At 45.4% G+C, this 7,077-nt stretch overlaps 1 protein-coding gene across 3 annotated transcripts in view; it reads left to right on the forward strand.

Moving 5' to 3' along the window:
- Positions 1 to 7,077, forward strand: part of GRM5 (glutamate metabotropic receptor 5) — a 419,830-nt gene that overhangs the window by 202,371 nt on the left and 210,382 nt on the right. For all 3 annotated transcript variants that reach the window (XM_006030558.1, XM_006030559.1, XM_006030560.1), the window contains exon 2: positions 883 to 1,132. In XM_006030558.1, the coding sequence (XP_006030620.1) occupies positions 883 to 1,132 (250 nt within the window). The remainder of the gene's footprint in view (positions 1 to 882; positions 1,133 to 7,077) is intronic.

Raw genomic sequence — 7,077 nt, forward strand, 5'->3', positions numbered from 1 at the left:
GGGCTGTGGTTTGGGAGTGAGGGACAGACACACACACACACACACACACACACACACACCACCCAGCAGGTAAGTGTGTGGGGGGGAAGGGATGTGAAGGAGGGAAGGGGTGAGGGTGCAGATCAAGGCCCCTATGATGAGGGAGGGAGTAGGACAGAGGCAGGAGCAGGGACTGGGGTGAATGGGGCCCTGGGGTTGGGGCAGGTCATGAGACGGAGCTGTGGGTGGCTTATCCAGGGGCATGGGGAGGGGGTCACTCCCACTGCTGTGTGCACCTCTGGGTGGAGGAATGGGGGCACATGCCTCCCAAATTTGTCCACAAGGAGGAGGCAGGCTGTCCACTGCATGCTGGGCTCTGCAACCTGCTTCCATTGCACTGGGAGCCACGTGACTCCATGCTGTTCCTCCCACTGCTGGGCAGGTAGGGGACGTAGCACAACCAGTGTGAGGCTCCCAGGGCAAAGGCAGCAGGGCTCACAGTCCCAGCCTGCAGCAGCAGCCCGCCTCCACCCCACACACAAATCTGGTTGGGGCATGTTTCCCCAATGCCTTCCCCGGGGTGTGCGCAGTGGTGGGAGCCCCCCTGAAGTCCTCTGCACTGCTACCGCTGGCCCGCGGGGCAGCTTGGAGGTGGTGGTGGTAACGTCACAGCGCAGCCCAGGCATGGGCTTCAAAACCATGTGCATGATTTAATATGTTAAATAAAAGTATGCAAACAATTAGTGCATTAACCGTGCAAGTTAACCACAATTAATTGACAGCCTTAATTTAAACTGACATGTTTATTTTTCCTAAAGAAAGGAGGGAAAAAGCAAAAAAAAAAGTTTTCAGCATGTTTAATATCCTTGCTTACACTCTATGTATCTCTGGTTTTCCATTTAGGTAACTACGGCGAAAGTGGAATGGAAGCTTTTAAAGATATGTCGGCCAAGGAGGGGATCTGCATTGCACATTCCTACAAGATCTACAGTAATGCTGGTGAACAGAGTTTTGACAAACTGCTGAGAAAGCTAAGGAGCCATCTGCCCAAGGCAAGAGTGGTTGCCTGCTTCTGTGAGGGCATGACTGTGAGAGGGCTGCTTATGGCCATGAGGCGTCTGGGGCTTGCCGGAGAGTTTTTGCTGCTAGGCAGGTAAGTAATGTTGTTGTTAACTATACCATCCCATTACATACATCCATGTATGTTGGCCACAGGATATATATATACATTTGCTGAAGTTCAGGATATCTTTTAGGCAGAGGCTTTATCACCTGTGGTTCAAATACCATGGAAGGGTTGTGTACAAAGGTTGCATCGCCTCTGTCTGGAAGGTATTACTCAGTAAAATAATTTGCCAGAAGGTGACAGCAATGTACATATACATATTTATGATTTCTATTATCCAGTTTCATTGCCACATTTTCAAAATGTGCCATGTAAGTACAATGTCATTGATAGCTCGATCTGAGTGCACTTGTTTTAAAAGACACGGCCTTTTGTGTCTTTTAAAGGGGGTCTGCCCTTTTGCAAAATGGAGTCTCTTAAAAATGGGGAGATAATATACAAATTACTGATTTTCTTTAGGAGAAATTAAGTTCTTTCTTTAGAATACCGATCACAGCATTCGGGCGCTCTGTTGTATAATGAGGAGCTCAGTCACTGTAGTATAAATGTTCACTTCCATCTGCACACGGGGGAAAAAGGAAAATACTTAGCTGCATTAATTAAGCAGGAAATGAGACTGAGGTGATTCCACAGAGACAAAAGGAACTGATGTACGCTAAATGTGCCTTTGTTCATTTTCTTCGTGTTTGGAAGAAACTAATGTGTTTTCTGTGGGGCAAAAAAAAAGATATCCAGTTTATATGATGTAGCCTCGCCCCGACTCCAAAAAAGTATAGTTGGAAGGATGAATAAATGCTACTGTGAGCTTGGACTCAGCTTGAAGGTTCATGAGAATACTGATGAGATGCCAGCAATGTGACAGAGATGCAAGGTAAACTGGTGAGCTACAAGTAGGTATTTAAACAAAATGGGAATAGTGCATTTCTAAACAGTTGCATTGGTATCTGTGGGCCTCATGTCTTAGTCCTTGTAGAGCCTGGGCTTCTCTTCATACCACCTGCCTCTTTCATGTGGCTGTTCACCCCACCTTGGTGGGGGAACCATGAAGAGAAGAACATGGACAATATGGACTTCTGCTTACTTTCATTGTCTTCTCTCCAGAAGGAAATGTTTACTACCTCTTTTTGCTAAATTATATATATTTTTGTGCCTTAAATAAAGAGGAGCTCATTGTTATGGCTATCATGTTCCAAGTGAATTTGCTCTGTCAAATCATGCCTTATTTGAACCATTTCCAGTCTGATTTACAGAACACCTATAACCTCTATCAACTTCAGTTGCAGTGATTGGTGCTCATCACTTTAGCGAGCCTCTATTACACTAACTACAAAGAGAAATTTCTTAACTGCAAGCCTCCCATTATCAAAAGCCATGTAGGTAATTGGTTCTTGCAGACCTCAAACTTCTTTTCATTGTAATAGGAGTTACTTGTATACAACAGTGGAAGAGTAGGACTGAGAGAGGTTCATTTGTGACTGAATGAGACTGAGTCAGTGCAGGGATTAACTGTAGATCTTTAAAAAAGGTAGAGACCACACATAAGCGACTTTGCATTTTTTCAGTGAGATATACAGTACATACCTTACTTATGATCGGGGTTGTCATGTCTAATTGAAAAACAGTTTAGTATATCATTATAGTCAGTATACTATTTTTATTCAGTGGATTGACTGCATTGGTTTGTTTTAGAAGTCTATGTAGAAAATTTGGGTTAAAAACAAAACAAATAAAATAAAACCTGTTACTCCTATTTGAGTGATTTTTACATGTTCTTGCCTCCAGCACAACTGTTGTGTTTATTTGTGAATATTGTCACTGGAGTGTGATCTGTTCAGACAGATCCTTTTGATTTTTTTTATCTTCGATATTAAAAGGCACTGACATATGATTGTGATGACTGGTGGAGTGTAAAAGCTTTGGTCTACATTCTTAGTTATGGCCAGTATCTGCTGGGGCAGGGGGAAATGAAGCAGAGAAAACTAGTTGCACCTCTCCAGTTAGGGGTACAGTAAAAATACACCTTGTTATACTGGCCAGCTGGCAATTGCTGGAATGAAGGATGCTTTCTCTCCCTGGCCCTGACAACTGTTCCTATCAGTTCTGCTGGGATCTACAAGAAGGGGAATCAGCTATATCACCTTTTTCTTGCTCTTTTTCAGTCAGGTGATAGTAGTATTTTATGTCCTTTTTGTTCATTATGTACAAGTGCAAATAGAAGTGTAGCTCCTAGTCGTAACTCAGAATGATTTCTGCAAAGCGTTCTGAGTTACAACGTTACCCCAGACCAAACAGAAGTTCACTGTTGGTTCCAGGGGGAGGGGGATCTAGCTGGGGCTGGGAGCCTGCAGCCAGGTTCCCATAGCAAGGGACACGGCTCTCTGCCTGTGCTTACTGTTTTCAGAATGGGAGGGGGGAAAGGCAGCAGATGGAGCTTGATCTTGGGACTCCCCAGCTGGTGTTGAAGGGTGGGGTGGGTGAATTGAAGCCTCCCCACCACCTTGGGGGAGGGGGGACTCCAATACACCCATCCCACCCTTTGTGGGAACTAAAAAAAAAAAAACCCAGACTGAACTCCTTCTGCTCCCTTTCCCCCTTCTCATTCTGCGGTGACAGGCTGGGAGCTCTGCAAACACAAGTTACAAAAGATGCTACAATTTGACCCATCTTTATCTGATACCTCATGCAATGAGGGGTCAAATTTTCACCCAATCAGCCATTTTAAGCTGTTTGTAGCTGTTCACTTGTGTTTGGTCAGAGCTATGAACTTTCTGTGGCCAGATCAGGTGAACATTGTCATTTCTGTCTGCACCCATATGCTGGATAGGAAACAGTTCTCCCATCCCATACAAACTTTGATGTTCCACTCTAGAACAAATTTGAGACCTTTCAAAAAAAATTCATGAAAAATGAGATAGCCAGCTCCTAGAGTAAACCAATTGTTAAAATAGTTGACTGGATATAGGTGTCACAGTTTTAAATCTATGAATCACATGAGAGTGAATAGGGACTTGAATTTGGGTTTACCACCTTGCAAAGGAGCACCCTTTTACTGCTAGGCTGTTAGCTTTTTTCTGGGGAAGAAGAAACTCATTCTTAGTTACTGTTGTATAAATTATTAAATAGTTATTGGTGTAGGAAAGATTTACTTCTTCACATAATGTTTAGAGCACTTCCCTTATATGTGGGTGGTAAAAATTAAATGAAAACTGAAACCTGCTTCATCCAAAAATCTGTGAGCTGCTCTAGTAATAAGACCAGAATATGGTTCAGGATAGACCCCTAGAATCCTCTTGAAGCTCCTAAAAATGCATATGTATTTTCTAGCATATTCTTACTTTTTATATGTAACGATTGCTCAGAGTATTTAAGTCATATTTGTAACATTACATGTTTGTTTGGTGAACTACAGTGAATAGCAAGGTTCCTGAGAGGCTGTTTAATCAATACACTACACGTCAGTGTGCACTAGTGATCTAATGTTTATACCTTAGCTTCATTATAAAGAACAAGGCAAAAAACAGACTACTCTAAATACCTTCCTGTGGTGCAGTGAACCTACAAGTGTATACCCCTGGAGTGAGATACGATAAAGAGAATAGGTTTTAGAAACTACAAAAGACAGTTTGAAGTCTTAGAAATAGATTAGTATCTGTAGTTTATTTATGTGATGGAAAAATATGGATTCTAGGAAGTCCTTAAATGAACCACAGGAGGAGAAATAACTATGAACTTGCCTAAAATATTGACTCACAGGGCAAGTCTACACGTCACCCTATGTTGCTATTGTGGGGGCCAAGGGGGATCTGGGAAAGGGTCGACTGGGTTGTGGCCACAAACCCAGCACGTACAGATGGGTACTTTCGACCGCTGGAGTAGAATTAGGCACAAATGCGTACTGGTTCAAACAAAGATGGCTTTACTTACACTGTCGAGATGTACAGCGTAGGAAGAAAGTTAACTTCAAACTTCAGTTTCAGTTTAACCGAGGAGCTCTGATAAGATGAGATATCTTTCTAACAGGTTTGAACACGAGCATGCAGGACACGGGGGTACGTCAGGATGGTCGGCGACGGGGAGTCGTCAGTGGTTGATCAGTCCGCCACGTTCACTCCGAGATGGGCGCGGAGTTCTCCAACTTGGGTGGAAACTGCTCCAACCTTTTATACGGCTAGCGAGCCAATTGCTAGTCGCCACGTAGGAATAATTTAGAACCAGCCAATAGTAATGTGTGAATTTGCATCTGAGTGGCGGGAACCTTTCCACGCCGGTGTTCTCCACCGTGCCGAGAAATTCCCTCGTACAAAATCTCACCGTGCCTTGTGCTAGAAAGTTCCACTGTGCCAAGGCACTCAACCACTAGGCCCTGACAGCTATATTGATGCACTATGTCACCATACGATGCGCTACAGCAGGGGTGTCCAACCTTTTTGAATGTGGGGCTGGATCATGAACTTTTTATCACCCAGTGGGCCGGCGAGCTATATTCATATTTTATCACCCCACAGGCCGTGTGTTGGACAAGCCTGAAATAAGGCAAAGCTGGCATAAACCCCCACCTGTGCTCAGCTAGTGACAAGCTACAGCAAATGATGTCCTGGACCAGCCATCCCAACAGCTGGGGCCCCACTAATGCCTACTACAATCACCATTTGAAGGCAGCCTCAGAAGATATTTGACAGCCGTATTAAAATATGTGACCAAACCGATGTAACTGGTGCTCTCACACAGGCCAAGGGGCTGCCTATGCCACTGCTTCCCAGGCCTTGCCCACACCAGCAACACTGCTGCCCAAAGTCTTGGCAGTGCTTGGGCAGTCACGGCTGGGGCCCAGCCAACACGAGACGGGGGATGGCAGAACTGCGGGAGCAAAGCCAGTTCCCAGCCTGGCAGGGTCTCAGGCGTGGTCCACCCAGGGCAGCTCCTGGTGGGGGAAGGCCTCGGGGGAGCATGGGCCACTCTACTCCTCCATGCTTCCCTGCGGTGAAGGCAAATGGCCCCCGGGAGGGCACAGGCAGCCGCCGCGGCAGGAGAGCAGTGCCTGGCCCAGCCGCAGGGAGCGACAATCTCCCCTCCCGCCCTGGGCTGCATGGTGGCCCACAAGCCATATGTTGGACAAGCCTGTGCTACAGCAACATAGTGATCACATGAGTCTACACATGACTAGCAGCTCCTTCGCTGTAGTAGTGCACTCCCCCATTTTAGCATGCTGCTACAGTGAAGTAGCAGCTAAAACTAACTGTGCGCCGCGTGCATAGTGCAGTATGGGCAGTTACTGCACCATACTTTAGTACTTCCAAAAGGAAGTACTAAAGCATGGAGCAGTAACAATATCACCATAGGGTGATGTGTAGATGCTCCCACAGTAGCTTCACATAGCAACTAACTGCAGGAGCCCAGAGTTATAAGATATGAAAGGTGCCACTGTTAGTTATACTCCATCCTCCATGCAGGTAGGGGAAGAGGATGGGGACCACATGATACTTTGCTTTTATCTTCTGTCCCTCCTGAGTGTAGCTGCAACAATGCAAAATATCCTAGAAAAAGGGCTTTTCAGCTTATTGCCCTCTTGGAGCAAAAGGTGAGAAAAAGGCTAAATTGCGGCATTCAGATTACAGTTTAGGTGTGTACACCCCATTTTGCAGAGTTCTTGAGGAAGGTTGCTTGTGAGCATACCCTACCCTCTCTTTGCCAGATGCCCTTGTTGGAAATGCGGTGGTGAAGCCACCCTGGAAATGATCACTTTCAAGACAACTGTCTCCACTGTGTTCAACAGTACCACAGAAGCCCAGTAGTTCTTATTACTGTAGTATCCAGGGGACTCACTAGTGTTAGTATTATTTTTAGTGATGATAAACAGGGTAGAGTGATGAAGTGACTTACCAAGGTCAAACAGGGACTCTGATAAATCAGGGAATTGAACCATCCGCTTCCACATGCTGGGCTATCCCTCTGACCCCTGGACTATCATTCCT

The sequence above is a fragment of the Alligator sinensis genome, unplaced genomic scaffold (genome assembly GCF_000455745.1).
Source record: "Alligator sinensis unplaced genomic scaffold, ASM45574v1 scaffold532_1, whole genome shotgun sequence".
Taxonomy (NCBI): Eukaryota; Metazoa; Chordata; order Crocodylia; family Alligatoridae; genus Alligator; species Alligator sinensis.